Here is a 21,564-nt window from a genome sequence, read left to right as displayed (position 1 = left end):
CATTTTGGGTTTTCAGAATTCTTCATTCATTGTTTTACTTGATATTGAAAGGAAAAGCCAGTCTTATTCCATTCCTTAAACTTAGCAGGTCCAGAACAGAATTAGGCTTTAGAAGCACTTGTCACCATTCTGTTCTGGCCTCATCCTTTTATGCTTGGTTAACACTTGCTTGTCTCTTAGTGTTCAGGGTAGCTGTCACTTCTGTTACTGACTTTTTACTTGTCGGTCTCCCCTACCCTTCCTTGAAGGAGGCTGGGATTTGTTCTTTGTTATGCCCCAGTCACTTAACACAGTGCCAAGAGCTTTAAATACCACTTAATGCTTAGCACACTCAAAGCTTTTTTATTTTAAGCTCCTTCTCTCTGTCCACTCCTTCTATTAAGACATAATTTATCTACTAAATACCCCTTGAGACGCAGCTCTCTTTCTGTTACGCTGTCTGACCCATGCTGTCATCATGACTCAGATGGTGTACTGCAGCAGCCATCCGGCTGACCCCTCTCTGTCCAGTGGTGTTCCCTTTACGTCCGTCCTTTACGCTGCTCACACACGGTGAGCTCCCTGAAGCGTGTATCTTCAAAGCCTGTGTGGCACCTCATCTGTTCTCAGTTCTGTTGGATGATATTTATGATGTTCCGTGGCCTTGCCTCTCCCCATTTCTCCAGCGTCATTTCTTGCTACTTTCCTGCCCCAAACCTGGCATTCTAATGACTCCTACTTGCTTATAGTTCTCTGGCATACAGTTGTCTTGCTCTTAATCCATGCTTCCAGACAGAGCTCAGTCTTCACCTCCTCTGGAAACTCTTTTCTGTGCTCCCAGCCTCTCCTAAAGCCCTGTTCTGTGCTCAGTAGTACCTGTGCCTGCCCCCATGCCCTTCCCCGTAATACACGATCTGTCTATGAAATGTGTGCATCCTTCATGAAGCTGACATTTTCCAGGGCATCTTAGTGTTTTCTAACTTATGGCTGATGCTCGGTTAATGTTTCTTAAACTTAACTTCAGTGTATTTAAGGAAAACACACAGATGTGGATCCTAAGCCATGGTCTTTTATTGAACAGATTTAGAAACTACTTGTGTAAAGTGATAGTTGACCGTTTGAGATTGGCAGTTGGTAGAGAGAAAAGGTGAGGCATGTACATATAGCCCTTATTTCTGTTTATATGGGATTTTCACCCTAAAATGTAGTAAGTTTCTAGAGGACACAGACCTTGAATTGCATTGTCTACCTTTGTGTTTATTCCTCACAGTGCACAATATGATGTCTTGGGTAAAGTAGACACTCGATATATGCTTGAACTAAATGTCCACATACTGCTAACAGTGTAAGTTCACTTTAGCTAACTGTAAAGTAGAGGCTGGGTCGCCTGGGCTCTGCTCTTTGTTGGATTCCTGAGCGCAGCTAATCCACAGTTCAGGATTCTCTGTATATAAGAAAAGAATGAGTGTCCTCGATAACATTCATTAGATTGAGTCTAGATTAAGACTTAAGCTAGAGTCTAGCTTGAGTTGAGCCTGAGCTCGTAATCTATTTCATTTGTTGTAACTAAATGCTGTATCAGTTGTCAAATTTCTTCAGTTTTTATAGGCTATAAAGCCAAAAGTTATTTCAAAAAGAATATTTTACCATTTTCAAATTCATCTGTATTTTCAAATGAATTGCAGTTACCAAAAGTAACCCAATGTAATGGATTAAAATTAGGAGCATTTAAAATCCCGCAAACAAAGAGGTGCAGGTTTCCTCGTGTGAATTTTCACCACCAGCTGTACACGTGTTTGGGAACTTTGACTCTTCCTTGCATTGCTCTGGTGACTGTTTCATTGGAGTGGAGTAGCAAGTAGGACTAGACCTGTGCTGTGTAAACAACAGCCAATAGCTGTTAAGACTATAGTACGTGACTGTTGAAGTGAAAACTAATTACAGTGAAAGAGAATTTGAAGTGCGGCTGCTCAGTCACACCAGGCGCACTTCACATGCTCAGTCAACGCGTGTGGCTGGCGGCTGCCGCCTTGGACAGTGCTCTGTTCTGCCTGGACTAGACTATCCTGAAGGTTTCTTCTGCCTCTGACTTCTTACTAGTCCTGCTAGCTGTATGCCACCACTGGTAAGACCTCCTTATAGGAAGCTCCAGGATTACCCAACATTCTTTGATCACATTTTGAATTTTTTCTAGATTGGATGTTACTGAAATAATTGAGTTGTTGAGTAGCACTTGGTCAGTTTCTTAAAAGGATGTTTTCTTTGTAATGGCGTTTGTGCCTTTTTTTTCCTCCCCAAAGTCTGCCACCAGGGGGCGCCCTCAAGCCTTTCGGGAAATGTGTTTCAGCCTTATTAGAAAGAGTGAAGTTTGAAGTAGAACCTGTGTGTGCTTAGTTGTTGAGTCGTGTCCGACTCTCTGTGACCCTTTGGACTGTAACCCACCAGGCTCCTTTGACCATGCGGTTTTTCAGGCAAGGATACTGGAGTAGGTTGCCGTTTCCTCCTGCAGCTCCTGCATTGCAGATGGATTCTTTACCACTAAACTATGGGGGATTCCCTTGGACTATAATATTGGCTATTAATTCATACTGGATAACTTAAGAGCTAAATTAAGGATTAAGCACATTACTTATGTGTATGTATGCACATTACTTGATTGGTATGGCAAATTTATTTCCTACTGTGAGTGTGAGAACCTATCATTGAACTATCTTGAAAATTAGAAGTAAAAATAAGTAACTTTAAAGTATTTCTTAATATTTCAAAAATATTTTTATTACATTTAAAACTGTTGAATGTAGTAAAAGAACTAAACTATTGTTCACTTATATTTCTTAGACAAATTAAGTTCATTTTGCTTTCAGGACTAGAAAAATTATATTAACCATCAGTTATTTCTCTGAAATCTTGTCATGCTGAGTGTGATTGCCTGTCTATAAAAGATGGATAATAGTGTGACTGTATGGTATTGAAAGTATCTGTTGGTGTGTGTGTAATAGCCTTGTGGTTTGGTGGTGTTTGCTAAAATGATGGATGGTTATGGCCATGTAGTCGTACAGAAGCAGGAGTGAGAGATGGGAAAGACCTACTGGAGCATCTTCTGTTAGTTTAGATCCCTCCCTAAGGACCAATCATTTACCGTAACAGTCTCGAGAAGTAAATTCTTCTAGGAGGCAGAGGATAATGAGGATGTGTTATTATGTTTTATCCTATGACAAGAACACTTTGTGCATTTTATTATTAGCATGAAAAAAGAGGTAACTGTTTAGAGAAGTTCCTTTATGTGTCATAAACCTACACAATTTTATTCTTAATGTTTAATCTAATGAAATTTGTGTAGGAAATGGTGTGACTGGTTTTGATCAGAGGTATATTTTGTTTCAAGAACTGGATGACAGTATTCTTCCTGAAGTTATTGTGTTCCCAAATTAGTTGTTGATTATCTGGGTTTTGGAATTTTCCATACCCATCTATAAAAGCCTGTGAATTTTAAGCTACTGATGGCTAGTTTCCTGAAATGAGAAACTAGTGCACAGTTCTATCCTGAGAAACAGAACAGAGATTGGGAGAGTAGAAGCAGAGTTGAGGCGAAGACCTGCAGAAGAGCTCATTCTCACTTCACCCTCACTTTCCCATTTACTGCCTGATGAGCGTTTGGTGATGGGATTGGAGATTAGGAATAAAAAGAGACTATAGAGACACTGCTTTGGGAAAGACCCTGATAGTCTCCTTACTTGCTGCAAGTAATAATAAACCCCTCCTTCCCGTGGGGAAAGAGAAAGAAGGAGAGGGGGCTCTCATGCTGAGCACTCTTTTTCTCCTGCTGCCAGCCATTAATGGGGAGGAAAAAAGTGTACAGCAGCCTGATTTGTCCCATACTAAACAACTGCAGGTTAAGGACAGATGCAGGTTATTTCCAGTGTAAGTTACATGATAAATACTTTAAAGACTCTTCTGTATTATCTTTAAAGCCAACCTTTTCACATACTGGTAATGAGCTGTGATTTTTATCGGTGCTTCTCAGATTTGAGTCCATAGCATTTTGAAAATTACTTAGGAAGCTCTTAATAGCTGTTTGAAGAGGAAGCCAAAGCAAAGGGCGATCAAGAGACAGGATGCTTCTCACAGTCCTCTCCCCGGAGTGGCCGCTGCTGGCCCTTGCTAGCACTCAGCCTTTTGGGTCACCTGGCCCTCTGCCACCACGTTCATTTCGTACCTCTTTTGTTGCCATAAGATAAAAATTCTGGAAGTCTTATTTATAAATCCATAAATTAGCTCACTAATTTGTGAAGTATGCCTTCTTAAATATAAAAATATTGGACTGGCTATTTCCTGAAAACCAATTGGGCTTTATTAAAATTTGGAGAACATTTTTATTGAAGCCATAATTGTCATGGGTGATACACATGAGAGATCACCCTGTGGTTGGCCTGTCAGACTTGCATGAGCTTTCAGAAATTAAGGGGAATGAGTGAGTTTGTTTTCTTGTAAGCTGTCACAGTCTTCTCTTCAAAATGTCAGCCTGAATCGCACACAAATAAATGTTGGAAATATTCACCTTCTCCAGTCGATTTTTTATCCTTACATATTTTAGTGCTATAATTATTTTTTTCTCTAACGTTTAATTTTTGTATTCTAAAGCCATGCCTAAAGAATAGGTGGATCTGCATGATCTTAAGAATTCTGACTTATGTTCTTTCTTTTTTTTTTTTTTTCTTGGAAGTGTGGACACTGGCTGGATATGATAAAGGTTATCCCCAGTGGCTGCTACAATTGTTTATCTTCATGAGACAGAAGCTTGAAAGCAAGGTTTAAATCCAGCATGGAAGTGTAGACAGGTGGGCCCTTTATAGACTAGTGTACCAGTACAAAGGATTAATCTGTTCCCTGATAGCTCAGTTGGTAAAGAATCCTCCTGCAATACAGGAAACCACAGTTCGATTCCCGGGTTGGGAAAATCTTCTGGAGAAGAGATAGGCTATCCTCTCCCATATTCTTGGGCTTCCCTGGTGGCTCAGCTGGTAAAGAATCTGCCTACAATATGGGAGACCTGGGTTCAGTACCTGGGTTGGGAAGATCCCCTGGAGAAGGGAAAAGCTACCCACTCTAGGATTCTGGCCTGGAGAATTCCACAGACTGTATAGTCCATGGGGTCACAAAGAGTCAGGCACGACTGAGTGACTTTCACTTTCACTTAGGTTAATTTGGCTCATTATTTTATGATGGGTGAATAATCGTCTCTCCTGGTCCCTGACATTATTCCCCAGGAAGTTCTCTATTGCTTATTCTTATTCCCTGGCCATGTCTAAACCATGACTCCATGGTTATGGAGAGGATGCTATTCTCAAGACTTCACATCTCTCATATCCCACATCCTGCTTGGATAGATTAGAGCTCTGGGTGGCTTTCAGCACTGCAATTTCCATCAAAACCAAATCAACTTCAGACTTTGCTTCTGACCCCTATCAAGTACCAGCAAGAACAGCCAATTACAGTTTCTTTTTTTTTTTTTTTTGATAAATTTAACGCCTTTTATTGCCATACCTCATTTTACTGTGCTTTGCTTTAGTGCACTTTATAGATACATGTTTTTTTTTTTTTTTCCTTGTTAATTTTCTGTTTAGTTGATCTATCCATAGGTGTGAGTGGGGTATTAAAGTCTCCCACTATTATTGTGTTATTGTTAATTTCTCCTTTCATACTTGTTAGCTTTTGTCTTACATACTGCGGTGCTCCCATGTTGGGTGGATGTATATTTATAATTGTTATATCTTCTTCTTGGATTGATCCTTTGATCATTATGTAGTGACCTTCTTTGTCTCTTTTCACAGCCTTTGTTTTAAAGTCTAATTTATCTGATACGAGTATTGCTACTCCTGCTTTCTTTTGGTCCCTATTTGCATGGAAAATCTTTTTCCAGCCCTTCACTTTCAGTCTGTATGTGTCCCCTGTTTTGAGGTGGGTCTCTTGTAGACAACATATGTAGGGGTCTTGTTTTTGTATCCATTCAGCCAGTCTTTGTCTTTTGGTTGGGGCATTCAACCCATTTACGTTTAAGGTAATTACTGATAAGTATGATCCCGTTGCCATTTACTTTATTGTTTTGGGTTCGAGTTTATACAGTGTTTTTGTGTTTCCTGTCTCGAGAATATCCTTTAGTATTTGTTGGAGAGCTGGTTTGGTGGTGCAGAATTCTCTCAGCTTTTGCTTGTCTGAAAAGCTTTTGATTTCTCCTTCATACTTGAATGAGATCCTTGCTGGGTACAATAATCTGGGCTGTAGGTTATTTTCTTTCATCATTTTAAGTATGTCTTGCCATTCCCTCCTGGCTTGAAGAGTTTCTATTGAAAGATCAGCTGTTATCCTTATGGGAATTCCCTTGTGTGTTATTTGTTGTTTTTCCCTTGCTGCTTTTAATATTTGTTCTTTGTGTTTGATCTTTGTTAATTTGATTAATATGTGTCTTGGGGTGTTTCTCCTTGGGTTTATCCTGTTTGGGACTCTCTGGGTTTCTTGGACTTGGGTGATTATTTCCTTCCCCATTTTAGGGAAGTTTTCAACTATTATCTCCTCAAGTATTTTCTCATGGTCTTTCTTTTTGTCTTCTTCTTCTGGAACCCCTATGATTCTAATGTTGTAGCGTTTAATATTGTCCTGGAGGTCTCTGAGATTGTCCTCATTTCTTTTAATTCGTTTTTCTTTTATCCTCTCTGATTCATTTATTTCTACCATTCTATCTTCTAATTCACTAATCCTATCTTCTGCCTCTGTTATTCTACTATTTGTTGCCTCCAGAGTGTTTTTAATTTCATTTATTGCATTATTCATTATATATTGACTCTTTTTTATTTCTTCTAGGTCCTTGTTAAACCTTTCTTGCATCTTCTCAATCCTTGTCTCCAGGCTATTTATCTGTGATTCCATTTTAATTTCAAGATTTTGGATCAATTTCACTATCATTATTTGGAATTCTTTATCAGGTAGATTCCCTATCTCTTCCTCTTTTGTTTGGTTTGGTGGGCATTTATCCTGTTCCTTTATCTGCTGGGTATTCCTCTGTCTCTTCATCTTGTTTAAATTGCTGAGTTTGGGAGTCCTTTCTGTATTCTGGCAGTTTGTGGAGTTCTCTTTATTGTGGCGTTTCCTCGCTGTGTGTGGGTATGTAGAGGTGGCTTGTCAAGGTTTCCTGGTTAGGGAAGCTTGTGTCGGTGTTCTGGTGGGTGGAGCTGTATTTCTTCTCTTTGTTCAGTCGCGCTGTGGGGAGGGAGGGAGGGATGCTGCAAACAAATGACACTGGTGTGCGCTCACAGTGCCTCAGCCACACTGGGTCTGCCCCCGCTCACGGCGGTGTAGCCTCCCTGCCCACACTGCTTGGGCTCTAGGTTGTTCCGCCGGGAACAATCCGAGGCTGGGCCTGGGTTGCACGCACCTCCCAGGTCCAAGCCGCTCAGGTTCAGGCACTCAGGTAGTCCTCAGAGGCGCAGACTCAGTTGGGCCTGTGTTCTGTGCTCTTCCCAGGTCCGAGCAGCTCAGGTGATGAGGTGTTTGGCGAGCGCCAATGCTGCGACTTATCGCCTCCCCGCCACTCGGTTATCTGGGTGTAAAACCCGCGCACCTTCTCAGGCAGATGTTGACCGTCCAGACCCCCAATAAGTTTTAGTTAGCAAAGAAGCCAGTTTTATAGATAATGTCTCTCTGGGGCTGCGATTGCCCCCTTCTGGCTCTGGCTGCCTGTCACCGGAGGGGGAAGGTCTACAGCCGGCTATCTCTGTTTAGTCCTTTGTTCCGTGCGCGGGCTGGCGGTGTCTTAGGTTAGGGCTGGCTTTTCGCATGGTAGATATCCCACAGTCTGGTTTGCTAGCCCAAATTATTTCGCTCAGATAGTGCTCAGGGTATTCAGGCCAGATTCTTACTCTCAGCGATGCAGCCCGTGCCGCGCCTCCCTGCCCAGCCCCCGCTTGCTAATGGCGGATGCAGGCGTCTGCGCTGCTTCTCCGCTGGAGGAGTTACCGTAGGGCTCGCAATCTGCGAGTTTTAATTGTTTATTTATTTTTTCTCCCTGTTATGTTGCCCTCTGTGCTTCCAAAGCTTGGCACGGATTCGGCAGTGAGAAGGTTTCCTGGTGTTTGGAAACTTCTCTCTTTTTAAGACTCCCTTCCCGGGACGGAACTCCGTCCCTCCCTCTTTTGTCTCTTTTATTATCTTTAATATTTTTTCCTACCTCCTTTCGAGGAGTTGGGTTGCTTTTCTGGGTGCCTGATGTCCTCTGCCGGCATTCAGAAGTTGTTTTGTGGAATTTACTCGACGTTTAAATGCTCTTTTGATGAATTTGTGGGGGAGAAAGTGTTTTCCCCGTCCTACTCCTCCGCCATCTTGGCGCCTTCCCCCATGTTCTTTCTTTTTAATTATTGAAATATGAACCTCTCAGACTTGGGAAGCTCTTGATTAGTTCCAGTAAGTTTTTTGAGGCATATTATAGAAAACCCAGTTCATATGCAGTTTAATTTACTTAAGGAAAAAAGAAGACCTTGTCCTAAGCGAGGGAGATTCTTATGGGCAGTAGAGAGAACGAAGAGGAAAAGCTTTGCAAAATTACCTAGCTGTGATAGAAAGTGTCAGTTAATTTAACAAAAATTTTTATCAAGAACTTACATGTGAATGTGTTCTAGCATAGTGAATTAGTGTCAGTCTTGTGTGAAAGGAACTTTGATACAAGCACTGGAACACATGTCCATAAGTATAATATAAAGCAGGAAGTCTTAAGGGTCTTGTGAAAAAACATAGAATTAAATTATAAGAGGGAGAGTTACCTTGTAGCTGGTGCGTCAGTTTGGATAGATGCTGAAGCAGGGCGCTGTTTGAGCAAGACATTAAAAAAGTTAGGTAAGGTCTAGAGTAGAAAGGGTATTCTAGGCAGAGCACAGATTATATTTGTGGAAGCACACGTAGGTGCTAGAGAAGAGTAAATTGCAGAAGTGGCTAGTATGTAAAATGCACAGAAGGTTTTGTTGTGAGAGAGGGAGAGTGTGTGTGTGGTAAGACTAGATAAGGATCTAGGGCCAGAGAGCTTGATTATTAATTCAGGGATATACTGTACTGAAAAGGCAAGGAAAAGCCATTGAAAGCTTTCCAGTGGAACAGGGACACACTGGGGTGTACTTGGGCTGAAACTGAAGGTGGGCTAGCAGCAGGATGGCAGTTAGATTACTGTAGTAATCTTGGTGAGACTGGATGAGGGGCTGAGTCAGGGTAGTTTAGTAGTGATTAAAAGAAGGTGATGAATATATGAGGCCCTGCTGGATCAATCAGCAGGACTTGGCAGTTAATTGATGTGGGGGTGTTGAAAGAAAGAGGAGGCTCCAGAAAGGTTGTAAATTACTGGCCCATTAGATAATAATACTTTGCATTTATATATGAGTCTTTAGAATTTGTTAAACACTGTTATATCTGAGCCTTCATAACTCTGTAAGTTAAACAGAGTTCGAATTATCCTTATTAGGGATGAGGAAATAAAGGATTTGAGGATTTTTCTATGTTCATACAAAAAGTAAATGCAGACCCGGCCTGTAACTGTAGTCTTCTGTTCCGGTTTCTTGGCTGAGTGCTCTGTTCTCTAGAATACCCTCTCCTGTGAGCCTGGGAAGAAGCGCTCTGTCCTCCGGTCCCAGTGTATGCCCCTAAGTTTGAACGTGGAAAAATTAGCTTGACCTTCTTTGAGCTTCAGTCTCGCCAGATATCTTTATGCTTTATATTTTGCATTGATATTTACAGGATAAAATGTAATTTTAAAATTTTCCTCAGCTCTATTCAACAAATAATGAGTACTAAATTTTATGCATGGTACTAGAATACACAGTGTATAAAATGCAATCCTTCCATTTGCAGTGTCACAGATTAGAGAAGGAGAGGAGCAAAACGTGTAAATGAATAATTTTAATAAACCAGAATAAGTGCTATCCTGTAGGTATGTGCGTGCTTCCCTGGTGGCTCAGCTGGTGAAGAATCTGCCTGCCATGCAGGGGACCCCTGTTCGATTCCTGGGTCAGGAAGATCCCCGGGAGAAGGGATAGCTTCCCTGGTGGCTCAGATGGTAAAGAATCGCCTGCAATGCAGGAGACCTGGGTTCGATCCCTAGGTTGGGAAGATCCTCTGGAGGAGGGCATGGCAACGCACTCCATATTTTTGCCTGGAGAATCCCCATGGACAGAGGAGCCTGGCGGGCTGTAGTCCATGGGGTTGCAAAGAGTCGGACACGACTGAGCACAGAAGCACAGTGTGCAGTTATTTTAGCTTTGCTGTATGTTTTATATTTTTCATAATGCTGGAAAAGCAATTATCACCAATTGGGAATGGCTAAGAAAATTGTATATCTATACTGTGGAAAATACTGCGTAGCATTTATCATTCTATTACATGGAAAGGTGACTTTAAGGTAAGAAACAAGTTGCAAAAATTTATAGTATACCATTTAGTTTAAAAGTTCATGTAACATCTTAATTTCTGTGTGCACATATGTAGAAATGCTTCAAAGTTTGGGAAGAAGACAAGCGTCTGTTTATGTCTTCGGACAGTCAGCAGGAATAGGAATTGGGGATTTGACTTCATCTGCATTGTTTGACATTTGTAAGCTAGAATGCATTCACATATTACTTAAAAAATTAATGGGAAAGAAGGGTTAAGGCTCGTCACAGGGGTTTGTATCCATGGGGATAAAAAGTACAACAGCATTAATAATCAAAGAAACATAAAATAATGGTGGTGTCAGTTTAGTCTATCAGATTGCAAATAAAACAAGAATGTGAGAATTCACAGTAAGATATGGAGTTGAGTACTTTCTTATACAGCACCAGAATATAAATTGGTAGCATGTATCAAAAAACTTAAAAAAAAAAGCCTATGCTTTTCAATATAGCATTTTCTCTTATAGAGATATTCAAATAGTTGGCAGAAAGATGTGTGTACAGGGATATTCATTACAATAGTAATTATAAGAGTGGAAAATTGGCAACAACCTGTAAATCTGTCATAAGAGACTTAGGGAAATAAGTTGTGGTATGTCTGAATTATATAATAATATTCAGCTATTGAAAATAGTGATGTAGGATTATAGTTATTTATACAAGAAAATGTTCACAATATAAATGAAAACAGAATACAAATTAGAAAGATATATGCCAAAATGTTAGCAGTATATTTCTTGATATTGGGCTTGTGGGTTGTATTTGTTTTCTTTTTGTTTATATTCATTTTCTACAGTGAAAGTACATGATTTTTCAAACAAACGTGTTGTTTCTGGTGATGTTTATGAAGACTCTACAGCAAAGTGGAAAGTTCTTTTGTCTAATGAAAAAATTATACAATTGTTAGAATAATGTGCTTTTAAGTGATTTTTTCTGTGTGAGAAGGTAGATAAGTACCTAAGCATAACAAAAACTTAAATGGTTGTATTAACTTTAGGATTGTAGGGCTATGAGTTTTTTCCTGTTCTCTATTTAGATTTTGGGATGAAAAACTTTTTATATTAAAAATTATTAATAAAATTTCATGTTCTGGACTTCTTATATAAACTTCTTTGAAATTGTTTATTAAAGCATGTTAGTAATTTAACATTTTTACTAGGATCTACTTGGGTACACATCAATAGATAAAATGGTGTGACTTGAAGTGTTTATTATATTTGTTGATTTGTGACTGATTAAAAAGCTGTTTCCTATGAACTGAAGAAGCAGATCTATGGAAAATTTCCCCTTCTTTAAAATAACACTATGTTTCTGATTTTACTGGCTACAATTTTCACTTACTCATTCAAAATTCTATAGTGTTATTTATGTAGTACTTTCTGTGTACCAGGTTCTGTACTTAATCGCATATGAATATGTCTTTAGTATTAGAGCACAGTTCACAGATTTAATTTTAGTTGATCAAGCATTCTGAGGAAGAAGAAATAAGTAAAAATTTATTGTCTATATGTATGCTGCTAGGTTTAAATCATTCATCATGTTTTGACATTTGACAAATTCAGTTACTCTATTTGAGTAGTTTGTCCATGTTTCCATCTGCTAAGGAAGAAAGATAGCTTCTTCACGGTCACTATGATGAAATTGCAGTAATTACTATCCTTCAAGGTGAGGGCTGATGCATTGAGGGATCACAGAAAGAGCACAGGACTTCCTGCTTCGAGATTCATGAGGCCAGTGATCACGCCCATCGTCGTTTCCACTTCTCTTGTCAGTGCTGGCACAGTGTCTGGCATATAATAGACACTTACATGTTTACTGTCCAGCTGGGTGGATGAACAGATCTATAAAAGGAGGAAATGGGTGAATAGCGTTATAATTTTGAAAATCTTTGTATCAACTCTGAATGACGCATGTACATAATCAGCTTTGGGGATGAGGATAAAATGGCAGCATGCACACACGGGCACGCACACACAGAAACAGTTGCCACGTGTGCTTATCTGTGCGGCTGTCCAGTAGAGGGCAGGGGATTTAATGATGCTTTCCATTGATCATCATGGAAATGCTTGATTTCTTTATAATCATCTTCATCATTGTTATAAGTAATACAATATATGATATAAATAAATATTTACATTTAAGCCTCTTACTTCCCTTGAAGTTAGGCAATGATTTAAATTTTTAAAGCTTTTTGTTACTTATATCTTGGTTTGCATTGTATAGATTAATAAATTATGTGGATTAATAAATATCAATTTGTAAAAGTTAAGATCTGTGTGAAGATGCTAATAATATATGGGAGGGCATAAGATCACACTAGTTTTTTAAATTATGCATTGCATCTCAAATGCTAGTTGGGTTGGTTATGTTCTCACGTGACATTTTTTATGATCTCATTTGTATTTTCAAAGCCACATTAGACATAGGTCTGAAGTGTTGACAGTTGTGAGGAAGTCCTGTGCAATGATGCTTCATCACATAAATAAGTGATATTTTAAAGCTTGTGATGGTCAGCAAAGCGTGGCTGCAGCTACTCGTGTGTCAGTTTTAAAAGACAAGGACAGGTACCCAAAGGAGAAGAAGCTGTCAGCCTCTTGAGTCACTTAAGGTTAAATGTCTTTAGGTTAAGAATGTTTGGATAGACACTTCTCTTTATCCCTCCTACTAAATATAGCTGAAAGGTGGAGTTAGACTGACCAGCTAGAGTCTGTGGGGCTGTTGGCACCAGAGTGGTATCGACAGAGGTCTGGTGGGGAGCCAGAACTCTCACCCTCTGCAGCGATCCCCCCGAGAGGTAACAAGATGCATCTTCCCTCCCTGTCCTGGAAATTACCAAGGGCAGTAGAGTTTTCACTCCTGACTGATGCTAGTGAGCTGGCTCCTCCTTCCTGTGTCACAGAAGACCTGCTAAAACAGATTTGAAAAGATCCAAAGTCTCAAAACAATACCCCAAATATCCAGGTTTCAATAAAAATCACTCCACCAAGAAGCAGGAAAACCTCAACTAAAATGTGAAGACAATCAACAGGCACCAACCCTGAGACAACACAGATCCTGGAATCATCTAACAAGGACTTTAATGCAGCCTTCAGTAAGCAATTACAAACCTGCTTGAAACAAAAAAATAGCAGCCCTAGCAAAGAAATAGAAGCTATATAGAAGAACCAAATGGGAGTTTTAGAACCGAAAAATAATAATACCTGATTTTTTTTTTTAAACAAATGCAGTGGAATGGCCTCAGTGGAGAATGGAGATGACTGAGGAAGGAATAGGAGAGCTTGAAAAAGAGCAAAAGAATTACTCAGTCTAAACAACATAAAAAAAAAATAGACTGAAAAAGCAGTTTAAGGATCTTTGGAACTGTTTAAAAAGATCTAACAGTCATGCCTTTTAGTACTGAAAGGGAGAAGAAAAAAGCGACAGGGCTGAGAAAATAACAATAATGAAAAATAGCAACTGAAAACTAGAAGTAACAGCTGAAAATTTCCCCAATTTAATAAAAGGCATCAAGAAGCTGAGCAAACCTCTTACATGAAACCCCAAAAAATCCATGCCAAGATATATCATAGTCAAACTTATTCCAACTAAAGGCAAAGAAAAGAATTTTGAAAGCATTCAGTAAGAAATGGCACATTGCCTGTAGGGCAAAAACTGAATGACAGTGAATTTCTCATCAGATAACATGGAGGCCAGAGAGAAATGACACAATATTTTTGAAGGAGTAAGAGAAACGAACTGTCAGCAGAGAAGTGTATATCCGTTGAAAACATGCTTCAGGACTAAAGAACAAACAGTGACATTCTAAGACGAAGGAGAGGAAGATAATTTGTCATTAATAGATCTGTCCTAAAAGAATGTGAAGAGGAATTTCTTGAAAGAGAAAGGAAATGATACAAGATGGAATCTTGTTATATCAAGAAGGAAGATAGAATAGTAGTAGAAAGAGTAAAAATATGGTAAATATAGTAGCCTTTTCTTCTTGAGTTTTCTAAATAGTGTTTGACATTTTCTGTTTTGCTGTTTTCAAAATTTTTAACACTATCAAATGTGGTTCTCAGTGTATGTAAAGAAATATTAAAGTTATAATGGGGCCAGGTAAAGGGCCTTAAAGGTAATACTTCTGTACTGCAGCATGTGAAGTGTTGACACCAAGGTGAGAAGTGATAAATCGTATATAATGAAATACTTAGAGCAGCAAGTTAAAAAAAATCTGTTCAAAGAGATGTGCTCAAATACATTTTAGATAAATAAAAATGGAATTCTAAAATATACTTGGGTAACCCATAGGAATAAAGGAAAAGAAAGCAGGTAAAATAAAAAGAAAATTAAAAATTAATAAGTGCTAACATGGCAGTGATTAAATGTAAATGATCGAAGTTCACCAATTAAAAGACAGAGATTTACAGAGTGGATTAAAAAAATGACACACTATATGCTGCTTACAAGAAATTATTCCAGACATAACAGTGTATGTAGGCAGGTTGAGAGTAAAAGGCACTTTTGTTTGTAATAGCCAGAACCTGAAAACCACCGAAATGCCCCTCAGTAGGTAACGTGGTTAAGCAAGTGGTGGTGTAGTCATACTCTAACACTGCTCGGCAGCAGGAATTAACTCCTGGTGCATGCGTGAGCTTGAACAGATCTCAAGAATGTTAAACTGGGTGAATGGAAAAGTCAGTCTTAAAGAACACATACATATGATCCGCTTTGTATAACAACAGAGTTGCAGAGATGGAAAGCAGGGTGCTGCTTCCTGGGGTGTAGGGATGGTTGGACGGAGGGTGTGGCTGTAAACTAGTAGCCCGAGGGAGACGTCTGCTGTAGTGGGACACTTCCTCACTTGATGTTGATAGTGGTTAAGCAAATGTACGTGTGATAAAATAGCAGAGAACACTATACATACACTGTACCAGTATCAGTTTCCTGGCTTTATATTGTGTTATAGTTAATCCAAAATGTAGCCATTAAGGGAGACTGGGTGAAGAGTAAACTGGACCTCTCTGTGTCATTTGTACAACTTTCTGTGAGTCTCTGATTATTTCAAAATGTTTTCAGAGATAAATTATGAATAAGAAGAATTTGAATATCTTAAATGCATTAATATATTTTATGCATCTTCAGGTATAGGAAAGCAAGTATCTTTAATGCTTATGTTTAAATTCTAAAATAGTAGAATGCTTCCTATTGTATGACTTTTTAAAATTGAATTTTCCTTTTTATTGGCATTGTTTGTGCTCAGTCATTTCAGTTGTGTCCAACTCTTTGCCACCCTGTGGACTGTGGCCTGCCAGGCTCCTCTGTCCATGGGATTTCCCAGGCAAGAATACTGGAATGGGTTGCCATGCCCTTCTCCAGGGCATCTTCCTGATCCAGGAATGGAACCCTTGTCTCCTGCATTGCAAGTGGATTCTTTAGCCACTGAGCCATCTGGGAAGCCGTTTATTGGCATTAAAGAGGCTTATCATGAAGAGGCTTTGAACCCTCTTTAGCCTTTATTTTATGCTTTTTAGTGTGTTTACTTCCTGTTAGAGATCTGTTGGATTTATCTGTTGTTACTTAACCATGTCACCTCCAACACAGCCTTATTTCTGTTTCCCATTTCTCCACTATACGTAAAATATTCATTTCAATTAGATCAGTATTCTGGTTTTTTAGTATGATGGTAAAAACTATTCGTATCTGAGATATGATTCCTTTTCTACTCTTGTACAACTTTGTGTTTTAGCCAGAATTAATAATTGTCTTGTGTTCTTAACTTGCTTAGTTTTTTTAATATACCTGTGATTAATTGAATCCTACACTCTCTGAATTGTAAATATCTTTCTGTTCATTTTGAGTATCAGTTTCCCATTATCCTAATTTAAAGAAGGAGTTGCACAGAGGTTTGAGTTTTAAAGCTTTGGTATAAAGAAAATTCTCAATAGTAAAACTTCCTTGTAAAACCAAGGTGAATGTAAATCTTTGCTACTTTTTCTCTTTACACACATACAGTGTGTAGCTGTTAGGTAGACAAATGCATATTTATTTCAGTTTAGCTCCTCATAGCTAGGGGAATCTTTAGATATTTTTAAAGAGTCTATATCCTCATCAGTCGCAAACATGGTAACATAGAGAAGTGGGGGAGAGCCATGGCATATAGGCCAGAACACTTGGGTTCTAGTTCTGATTTAGTTGCTAATTCACATATCCAGTCTAGGATAATGAGGGTGACCTCCTTGGCCTCAGTTTTCTTTTCTCTTTAATAATGACAGGATCAGACTGGATTATAACTGAGACCTCATCTATCTAGTTCAGATGTGATTTCAGGTAGACACATGGTTTAATCCTGACTGTATATATAGAATATCTAAATTAAGAGGGTTTTCATTTTCACTATTTTGAAAGAATTACTCTGATGTTTTGAGAGAAATTGGATTAAATAGGCTAAAGTAATTTCTAAAGCATTGAAGAGATGGGAAATTATAAGACAAAAATGGGCCATAAATATATTTTTCTTGTACTTCAAATTGATATGGAAATTGTGGTTTTAAATCCCTAAGGCCCTGTGAGAGGAGAATTCTGAGTCACCTGGGACTTTTTGTTTACTATCAGTAGATCAGATTTGACACGTAAAAGTTGCTCTGAAACAATGTGCGGCTTTTATGGTGAGTTATTTAAATTATAGGCTATAGAGGCTTGAGGGCTTCTGAAGAGTTCTTGGTGGGCTAATAGTTTTTAGTTGATGTAACCAAGGGCAGAATGTACTGCTTTTCACTTGCAAATATTTTATTTAGTTGTGAATGTGATATGAGAGAGATTTCATATGTGGGATACTTCATTCCTTTTCAGAGGACATTAAGGTGAATTACATACATTTGGAAATCAATTTATAAGTTCCTTACTGTACCTGTTGTTATACTTTTGTGTGTATTCCATGATGATAATATGCCTTTTTATGGGATCCTCTGAAAAGCAGATATGTAGTTTAATTTTAAAAACAGGTATTTGTTCATTGGTTATTATTCACTGGTAACGTATTTTATTGGTTTTCAGGTACTAGAAGAAGCAGAAGCTCAACACTTGTATCAGTCCATCTTGCCTGATATGGTGAAAATTGCACTCTGTCTGCCAAATATTTGTACCCAGGTTGGTGGAAATGACTTCTTCCTCAGTAGCTTTCTTGAGACTCACAATTGAATCTTGTTTAAACTCGAATTATCAAGGTCAAAGAGAGAAGAGAGAGATGGAAACAGTTTTTGCCAGAGTCTGATGATTTTGCTCTACTAAGGAAAAGGTTAGAGGTTATAGAGAACGCTGCGAGAGGACATTAAAAATGCAGCATTCAATTTCTGAGCTTCCGTTCACAGTGTTGATGTTTGCTTACTCACACTTCTGTTTCTGTCTTTAAAACAGTCTTTAACTTTCAAAAAAGGATCGGCAGTATTTCAGAACACACTAGTCGATTTAGAACATTTTATCTGCAGAATGGTGTAATACCTACTCCTTCCTCTTCTCTCCCCCATTGTAAAGCAAATGAATTCACCGTATTCTTTTTTTTCCTTTTTTATGTATGTGTTTTTTAAATGTTTTTTTATTGTGATAGAAGTCACATAACATAACACATGCTGTTGTAACCATATTTAACTGTACAGTTCAGTGGCACTAAGTACATTCACATTGTTATGCAACTCTCACCATCGTCCGTCTCCCGAATTTTTCACCTTGTAGACTGAAACTGTTCCTGTTAACCGTGATACATTCTTAACTTTTAAAATGAAAGAATCTGAGTTGTTTTGTTTTATTTATTGCTACATAACAAACTACCTCAAAATTTAGTGGTTTAAAGCAAGAAAATTTTATTATCTCAGATTCTGTTGGGAATTTGGGAGCAGCTTAACTGACTGGTTCTAACTTGGGCTCTCCCCTGGTTGCAGTCAAGGTAATGGCCAGCACTGCAGTCATCCTAAGGTTTGAGGCTGGAGGAGCCACTTCTCAGTTGGCTCACTCGCATGGCTGCTGGCAGAAGGCCTTACTTCCTTGCCATGGGACTCGAGGTTGATTGGGTGTCCTCATGACATGGTTGCTAACTTTCCCAGAAAAAGCCACCAAAAAGAGAGAGAGAGGAAGGGTCAGTGCCTTTTTTGACCTTGTATCTGAAGGCACACACTGTCACTTTATTTTTTCCTCTTTATTAGAATTTTGTCACTACATCTAGCTCACACTCTGCCTCTCAAGGAAGGGGATGATCAGAGAATTTGTAGACTGCATTTTCAGATAGTTATAAGAGATTGTTGGTTTATTATTCATAATTGTCCTCCTGTATTTCTCGCAACAGTAGCTTGAGTTTGCCTCTGTCTTTCATTTCTAGGGCCAGCCCCTTGGCTGCACAGATGCTAGCCAGGTTTCTAACACTGGTGATCCACAGGAGCCCTAGGGACAATTTGGGTGGAGCAGTTCCTGAAGGTGTAGGATGGTCCCACACATTGCAATCTGTCATTGGAACACCCCAGAAAACACAAACATAATCTTTGGGGTAACCAAAAGCCATGTCCAAATACCTGATTCCAAATGTTGAGTGTTTTTCAGTGTGCCGTTATGTGTTAGCATTATACTGTGAATTTCCAATTTTACATAGCAATAATTTCACCTCATTAGTTCATTTTACAACTCTTCTTGTTTATATTGGAAGTTATTTGCTTGCTTATATTTCATGTTCGTTCTTTTCTCTTTTTCTCCTTGGTTTTTCCCCTAGGTCATAAAATTTCTCACTACCTCTTGGAGTCCGCCCCTTGTGAAGACTTTCCTACCTCTCCCAGCCAAAGTTAATCATTCCTGTATCATTCAAATCATCCTTAGCACATTATTGTGTAATTTATGTCTTTATATATCTCCTTCCCTACATTATATTCTTCCTGAAGGGAGATCATCTTTGTCTCCCAAGGTCTAACATAAAGATAGCGCTAAGTCATGTCTGACTCTTGTGACCTATGGATTGTAGCCTGCCAGGCTCCTCTGTCCATGGGATTATCCAAGCAAGAATACTGGAGTGGGTTGTCATTTCCTTCTCCATAGTGCCTAACTAAATGCTTCTTTAATTCACTGCAGTTCATAATTGACAGAATATAATCTGTTTTGGGGGCTTCCCTGGTAGCTCAGCTGGTAAAGAATCCACCTGCAATGCAGGAGACCCTGGTTCAATCCCTGGGTTGGGAGGATCCCCTGAGGAAGGGATAGGCTACCCACTCCAGTATTCTTGGGCTTCCCTGGTGGCTCAGATGGTAAAGAATCTGCCTGCAGAGCGGGAGACCTGGGTTTGATCCCTGGGTTGGGAAGATCCCCTGGAGGAGGGCATGGCAACCCGCTCCAGTACTCTTGCCTGGAGAATCCCCATGGACAGAGGAGCCTTGTGGGCTATAGTCCATGGGGTCACAAAGAGTCTGACACAACTGAGTGACTCAGCACAGCACAGCCTGTTGATAGGAATCACTTTCTCCTCTGCTCCTTCCTTCATGCTTTAGAGAGAAGGTGTATTTGATGGGATATGTATTCAAGAGCACCCAAGTTGTAATCTATAACAACTCAGGTGGTGGAACCAAAATCCGATTCATGGCTGTCATCTTCTTTCCTGGCTTAGAACTGTTTGTCCTTCCGTTAGTGTGCTAACGGGGAGAACGTTTTAGTCTTGTCCTCTGTCCTCGACTACAAAGTAAACCTCTGCTGTAAAAGTTAACATTTCAGTTTGTTATCCAAATATATCTTTGGCAAGTTAAATTGTGTATGTTGTTAATGAGTTATCATATTAGCATTCAAAATAATGTACATATTAATGTTGATTCCTGTAATATGATCAGGACAATTCTCTCTGCCTGTTGTTTTGAGATTAATGCAGATATCCACGATTCTTTCTGGATCTTACTGAAGGGAGAAGGAAAAGCACCTCTAAATATCATATTGGAGCATTTTGAAATTTAACAGCTGATATGTAAATTGGCTTTCCCAACATGTCTTTAAAACCATACAGTTTAAACATTTAAAATAAAACCCACTGAACACAATACTCATGTAGAATATGCTAAAAATAAAAGGTAAGTTAACTTGGATTTGGTACAACTTGAAGACATATCAGACAAAAAACTTGAGGGAAAAATGTCCTGCATCTTCCTTAACTTGGTTATGTAGGAAATGCCTATGTTGTTACAAGTTATATGTAAATAAGTCTGTATACGCATTTTCCATTAATTGCTTTAATAAAATTAGGTTTGGGTCTTTTAAATTGTCAATGTGAAGTGTGATTCAGAATTAGAAGGAAAGTACTTATTTATTGATTTATTTTCCATAGATCATTTTATTTTGGACTGAAATAGAAAAATTAGTCTGTCCAATAATGTTTAAATGAGAACAAAATTTAGCATATGCAATAATAGCCAACCTCAGCATTACATTTTTCTCTTCCATCCTGTAATTTTTCATTACAAGGTAATGTGTTTTTACTTCTTACTTGCTAAAGGAATCTTGTTTGTCACTAATACAAGTAATGTTTGTGTTCTCTTCACTGTCGTTATTATTGATTAGAAATCTGCACTTTGTCAAACAAATACATTTTCCTAATCATCCTTAATGAACTGCCCTTGACTTCAACAGTATTGCTGATTTAGGGATTCAGGAGTGTCCTGAAATTATTTCTACCTTAATTTAGCAAATGCAATTTGGTGCCTCTGCTTTTGAAATTGCTAAACTAATTATTGCTCTTCTTGTCTGTATTTCTTGTTTCCTCTATCAGCCAATACCACTCCTGAAACAGAAGATGAATCATTCCATCACAATGTCACAGGAACAGATTGCCAGTCTTTTAGCTAATGCTTTCTTCTGCACGTTTCCACGACGCAATGCCAAGATGAAATCAGAGTATTCCAGTTATCCAGATATTAACTTCAATCGGTATGTTTTCAGAGAGCACCTTTTTAACAGTAAAATACAAAAGGTTGGCATTGAGTGATTTGCCACACATTTTATGTACAATTATATAATTTAATCTTTATAGTACGATGAATTAAGTGATACTTTTGGCACTTTGCAAGCAAAATGATTAAAATCCATCGTTACAAAACGTGCTTAGGGTCCAGGAGCCAGAAAGTGACAGAGATAA

The 21,564-nt window shown here is 38.8% G+C and overlaps 1 protein-coding gene across 3 annotated transcripts in view; it reads left to right on the top strand.

The window, feature by feature from the left end:
- Positions 1–21,564, top strand: part of PARG (poly(ADP-ribose) glycohydrolase) — a 114,897-nt gene that overhangs the window by 29,521 nt on the left and 63,812 nt on the right. For all 3 annotated transcript variants that reach the window (XM_061405688.1, XM_061405686.1, XM_061405687.1), the window contains exons 8-9: positions 17,472–17,564; positions 21,199–21,356. In XM_061405688.1, the coding sequence (XP_061261672.1) occupies positions 17,472–17,564; positions 21,199–21,356 (251 nt within the window). The remainder of the gene's footprint in view (positions 1–17,471; positions 17,565–21,198; positions 21,357–21,564) is intronic.

Source organism: Bos javanicus, chromosome 28 (assembly GCF_032452875.1).
Source record: "Bos javanicus breed banteng chromosome 28, ARS-OSU_banteng_1.0, whole genome shotgun sequence".
In the NCBI taxonomy this organism is placed as follows: Eukaryota; Metazoa; Chordata; class Mammalia; order Artiodactyla; family Bovidae; genus Bos; species Bos javanicus.
Note: the sequence above shows the minus strand (reverse complement) of the source record. Positions and strands in the feature narration are given on the sequence as shown.